This window comes from Rhea pennata, chromosome 3 (assembly GCF_028389875.1).
Source record: "Rhea pennata isolate bPtePen1 chromosome 3, bPtePen1.pri, whole genome shotgun sequence".
Taxonomy (NCBI): domain Eukaryota; kingdom Metazoa; phylum Chordata; class Aves; order Rheiformes; family Rheidae; genus Rhea; species Rhea pennata.
In genome coordinates, this window is record NC_084665.1 from 102169852 (window position 1) to 102175977 (window position 6126).

At 44.4% G+C, this 6126-nt stretch overlaps 1 protein-coding gene across 3 annotated transcripts in view; it reads right to left on the reverse strand.

Annotated features, from left to right (window-relative positions):
- The window catches only part of ZNF451 (zinc finger protein 451), a 43681-nt gene extending 40765 nt beyond the window's left edge, over positions 1 to 2916 (reverse strand). The window contains exons 1-3 of one of the 3 annotated variants that reach the window (XM_062572884.1): positions 2807 to 2916; positions 2634 to 2708; positions 2061 to 2147 (exon numbers count right to left, since the gene is read on the reverse strand). In XM_062572884.1, coding sequence (XP_062428868.1) covers positions 2061 to 2144 — 84 coding nt within the window. In that variant the 5' untranslated portion in view covers positions 2145 to 2147; positions 2634 to 2708; positions 2807 to 2916. Of the gene's footprint in view, positions 1 to 2060; positions 2148 to 2616 lie in introns of all 3 variants that reach the window. The other 2 variants (XM_062572882.1, XM_062572883.1) reach the window with 2 other exon arrangements.
- Positions 2917 to 6126: the final 3210 nt, after the last annotated feature.

The window sequence follows — 6126 nt, forward strand, 5'->3', positions numbered from 1 at the left end:
TTTCTGCTGGTCCACAAAGTTGGAATTTAATGATTTTAAGTGGACAAAATATGTTGTAAAGGAGAATTAAAGGGTAGGAAATTGTGGAAGAACAATTAGAAGTTTCCTGAATGAGGGTGAATCTGACTGTAGAAGCTGGAAAACTGGCAGCAGAGACTGCTTTTGACGAAAAGCCTTCATTTGATGGAATATAACCTAATGGTGAGAATATAAATTCCTAAAGAGAGTGATCAAAGAAAAAAAAAAAGCAAGAGAAGAGGAAAAAACACAGAGAGCTTATGGCCTACAACTATTTGCTTTTAATTAAAACGATCATAGGTTGAGTTGTACAAATGGGCTTCTCTAATTCAATTTATTCAGTATCACTAGTAGTCTGGGTGTGTTGGGTTCTTGGCACGTGGAGAAAACAGTATCTGAATGTTTCAGTAGTATTCATACACAACATCTATAAAGCTTGTACATTTCTAGTCATACACATACTGTACTGGAATGCTGATTTAAAGCTAGGCAAGCAGTTTAGAAATCCTTTTGCAAAATATAAGTTTACTTAAGAGATGTGTGGTAGTTAGAATAAATGATAGATCAAAAAGAGGAAGCATTGCTGACATCAGGTAATAGACAATTTCAGACAACTTTCTCCCATGTATTTAATGAGAGCAGTAACATCCTTGCCCCAGGATGACTTCTGCAAGAGACTAATCCTGCAGAAATGAGCCAAGAAGCCTTCTTCCTACATATAGTCACCTTTCTCAGCATCAGTCATCACGGCAACCACAAAGGATCCAGATAATACATAGGCAAACAAGAAAAAAGTAGCACAACCTTTGATTTTAATAAATCTCCTTTCTTTTAATTGGTGCTCAGGGTTCCTCCCACTGCCCTTCAATCATTACATATTCAAAGCTATTAGCTTCCTCATTCTTAGCCTGTTTTATTAAAAAAGTGAAACTTACACAGTCATGCAATACATGAAAACACAGAAATATTTGTCTGCATATACAATGAATTTTGAACTCAGTTTTCATCGAATTCATCTAAAAGATTGTATCTGAAATTTCTCAATCAACTACTTACAATTTTAGCAAGAAAAAGGAAGTGCCTCTCACACTTGAGCTCTTAAATACCTCTGGAGAAGAAAAGTCTGCACACTGAATTTAGACTTTATCAGACATCATACAAAAAAATCTACATGAGAGTATAAAAAACGCGCAAATGTCAATCACTATTCACCATTAAGAATAAAACAAATCCATAGGAAGCCAGCTATTATCACTCCTGATATCATACAACTACTTGGTCTTATTAGCATGACTTGTTCCTTACGGGAAATCATTTTCCTATTCTTGCAGATATCCCTCCCATACAGCACTATTTCACTGATGATGGACTGAGGCCAGAACACAGGCAGCAAAAAAAAAGTGTTCTACTTTTATTGCCTATTTAACAGACATAAATGTACTGAAGTTACATCCACATAAGCCACATGTCAGCATTAGAATATCTGCAGCGCTGTAGCTATTACACTGTGTTTGAATACACTGTTTAAGGCCTTTACCTCAATATTTCGTTCCTCTTTCTCCAGCTATAAATACATAGTCTTTTTGATGTTGTTTTGAAGAGCAAACAGCACTTTATTCCTTTAATTTCAATGGACTATTCATGAAGCAAAATGTCATGCAACAGGATTACCAAAAAAAAAGAAACCACCCCCCCAAAAAAACCTCACTGCCCCACCAAACAGCTACAATGATTAACAGACTTCTCATATGCCTCACTGACCATTTTGCATCCTCCACGCCTCTGCTGTGATACTCTTATCTACTCTCTCTCTGTAGGACCAAGTGACATTACTTTCTACCCTTTTAAACACATTGTCAGAAGCACCTTTAAAATGAATTTGCTTTCTGCCACAAAGATTTTCTATTTAAATCCTCCTTAAAACCCAAATCAATGCTTTCCAGGATCATAAATAGTGTATAGAAAATTATTTATTTCATGCAACTACTGAGAGAGTATTCACCACTATGTGCAATATGTTCCCAAGTCCAAGATTTACTTACTCCAACGAACTCAATGTCATCTTCACTTTCATGCTGTGTTGGTGATTTACTCTCAGGAATGTTGTCAGAGCTAAGAGACTCCATTATCTAAACAGAAACAAACCAAAACATGCTTCACTATTTTTAAAAAGTTTTCCTTCAGTACCTTTTCAGTTTCTTTGACAGCTACTGTAGCTTTACAAACAATTTGCCTTCGAATTTCTTCGTATCGTTGAACAATAACTATTGATAATACCAGAGATAAGTGAATACAGTAATTCTGATTTCAATCATGTTACTACATTTTCCAAGTAATATGCAAAACATGGCCTAACCTACAAGACACACTAATACACCTATATCCCTCCAGCAGTCAGTTGAGGTGCAACCTTTACAAAAGAAAGGAACCTCGTACAGTTTACCACCCTAGCTAAATGACGTTTCAGTCTCAAAACCACGAGCACAAAAATCTGAGCTCCTAAATTGCCTGCACCTCACAGCTGCGCCCCCCACCAGAATACATTTTTTTTCCATAAAAGACACAGCTTAAAAGCGATGACTTAAGGCAAGACCATACTTAGCAGCTACAAGTACTTTGGATGCTTTTGGCCACTTTAGGATCGCAGGAGAGTCAGAAGACGGAGGCTCTTGCTTCAAAACCGTGCGGTCCTGCCAAACGAGAGACTTCCGTGAGCGGCAGGCCCCGATGCCCAGGCGCCCGGGCCCGCGGCGGCGCCCGGGCCCGCCGGGCGGCTCTGCTGACTCACTCGCCTGTCCTCGCCCGCCCGCACCCGCTAGCGCACGGGGCGCCGAGGGAGCAGCGGAAAGCAAAGCCACAAGGCCGAGCGGCAGCAGCCACCATGCCGGCCGCGCCGAGGCAGCGCGGGTGCGCCAGGAGGCGGCGGCGGCGCCGCGCCCGCCCAGCCCAGCCCAGCCCCGCGCAGCGCGGCGCAGCGGCCGCCCCGCCCCGCGCACAGGCCGTTGCTAAGCGGCGGCGGCGCCGCGCCCCTCACAATGCCCCGACCCGCTCGCGCCGCCGTTCGCGCCGCCAGCGCCACCGCCCCGCGCGCCGCGGCTTCCTCCTCAAAGCGGGGCGGCGGGCGGGGCGCGGCCTGCCGGGACTTGTAGTTCCCGCCCGGCTCGGCCGCGCTGCCGTCTCTTCCCCGCCGCAGGTGTCAGCGCTACGGCAACGGCGTCGTGTCGCGGCTGCCCTGCGGCGGGATTTTTCTTTTTCTTCTTTTTTTCTTTCTTTCTTTTCTTTTTTTTTTTTTTCTTTTTTGAGTCTTCGGCACCTGCTTTGTCCCCCTCCCCCATCCTACGATCGCCCGCTTCTGGTCGGAGCTGCTGGTGGAAGGAGGGAAACCCTCACGCCGCTGCCTGGGCGGGGAGACACCTGCCCCTCCACCGTGGGGGTGAAGAGCGGGCGGGGAGGCAAGGCGGGAAAAGCCCCTGCCTCGGGGGAGGCCGCGCGGGCTGCGGGCGGCCGTTGGCGGCGGCCGTTAGCGCCGCGCCCCCGCGGCAGCCGCTGCGCTTCGGCGGGCTGCGCCGCGCCCGAGCGCTCGGCTCCGGCTCCTGGGCTTGTGGCGGTCCCTGTGTCTTTTTTTTTTTCCTGCCGTTCCCCGCGAGGGTGGTAGGGTATTGCCACCCTGCCAAGGAAAGTGCTTAAGAGGTGTTTCACTGGTGATGGCTCTTGCTGGAGTCCATCACAAGGAGCCCCCTGACAGGCCCAGTTCCTTAGCGCCAGACATATTCTGGTATATCCCAGTAATATTCATGTTCTAGTAATATTCTAGTAACTCACTACTACTGCACTTCATGTTATCTGCCCTCAAGAATCGAAATTAATTAGATGCCACACGCAAGTTACAAATAGGTTGCTCCAGACTTAGTCAAGGGTTCTAAAGAGTTATGTGCCTAATCAATCAGAGATACAACTTAGCAAAGTCTGCAAAGTTTCAGTGTTCAATTAGTTGCTGAAGATCTGTCGCAGGTATAGAACCTCTCAACCTTGAGAGGTGTCCCTACTCGAGGGCAGATCCTGGCATGCAGCCAGCTGCTGTGCAGGAGAGCTCAGTGGGCTCTGGGCTGCCCCCTATTCATGGGGCAAGATGGTTGTACTGTATGTACCCCAGTACAAGAGAGACATGGAGTTACTGGAGAGAGCCCAGCGTAGGGCTGCAAAGATGATCAGAGGGCTGGAGCATCTGCCCTGAGAGGAACAGCTGCGAGAGCTGGGTCTGTTCAGCCTGGGGAAGAGAAGCCTGAGGGGGGATCTTATCAATGTGTACAAGTACCTGAAGGGAGGGTGTCAAGGGGACGGGGACAAACTCTTTTCAGTTGTCCCATGTGACAGGACAAGAGGCAACAGGCACAAACTGAACCACAGGAAGCTCCACCTGAATATGAGGAAGAACTTCTTCAGTGTGAGAGTGACGGAGCACTGGAACAGGTTGCCCAGAGAGGTTGTGGAGTCTCCTTCTCTGGAGATACTCAAAAACAGCTTGGATGCGATCCTGTGCAACATGCTCTAGGTGACCTTGCTTGAGCGGGGAGGTTAGACTAGATGATCTCCAGAGGTCCCTTTCAACTTTACTGATTCTGTGATTCTGTGATTGACTCGTAGTCATATTTGCAGACCAGCCGCATTTTGTTTGGCACATACTCAGTCAGACCTTGGCTGTTGTACTGTTATCTGTCTCCGCAAAGTGCAATTTGAGCTAGATGCAGCTATCACGACAGGATTCATCCATTACGACCATCACTGGTGGTTATTGCTTGAGCAGGGTTATGGGGGAAGGTCAAGTTGTGAGGGGAAGTACACAGCCACAGTGATAAAAGACAGACATGGAAGTGCTGAGATAGTGAAATCCCCTCATTATCCCCTTCTATGAGTTATTCTTGCATTTTTGCTTTTTACTGTTTTGACTGCTAATTAAAATATAATAGTTAACAAATTTGTACAGCCTAATCACTATTGTTGGACTGTATAAACAATACTCACCAGAACAGTTTTATTTCCTTATTAAAGTAATAGAAACTTCATTATCATTTAGAAAATTAATTTAACTTGGCTTCATGATTAAAGTCATAAACTTGGCTCATATTTTGCATAAGTTAAATTTGTTACTAGAATACTGAAAGCAGCCATTCTATTTGTAGCTTGCGTGTGGCACCTAATTAATTTTGATTTTTGAGGACAGATAACATGAAGTGAAATAGCAGTGAGTTACTAGAATAACTTTCTAGAATAGTGAGGTACCATTTTTTTCAAACTCTGCTGATATTCTGTGAAAATGATACTCATTTGTGTATGAACTTTTCAGCAGTAACTGAGGTAAATGGAGTTTGTTTGCTCCTGTGATGACCCATCCAAAGATCCATAAGTGAACAGTAAAATTAATAAAAAAACTGTAAAAGGAAAGTGGTATCTGCAATCTTGTCAATATTAACAATACGTTAACAAAACTTTGAATTACAAAATTTGAATATTTTAGGTAATTCCTGCTAATAAAATTCTGGATTCCAAAACTGGAATAATTTAGGTAATTTCTGTGAAAGCATGGGCTTTCTAAATTGTATCAGCCTAGGAAAGTTATTACACAGGATTTTTTTCAGAGATCATGGAAAAGATACAGCCTGCTGTACTGCCTCACTTGGAATGAGAGTAGCCCATTTTTTTAAATAGGCAGTAGGCTGCCAAAGGTAGCCATGGACAAACCTAGGAGAGCAAGGAGGGCGTTCATGGTTTGCCATTTGTAAGCTAAATCTCGAAAAAGTCCAAACCACTAGGAGGAGTCTGGGTATTAGGCAGCCATGGAAGCAGTTTCTGAGCAGAGCTTCCTCCCAAGTAAGCTTTACAATACTCTCTGCAACCAATTCCACATAGTGAAAATAATCATTTTCTTTTATTAAATTTAAACACGTTTCAACTTCCTTCTTTCTGTCCTTGCTCCTTACTGCGAGTGAAATGTTGCCTTTTTAACCATTGATTTCCCTCTTGTGTCAACATTACATACTGCCAGTTACTCTTAATCTAGAAAATTTAGATGTGGCAGGTTTGTTTTTATTTTAATTTGACTCCTAGTCA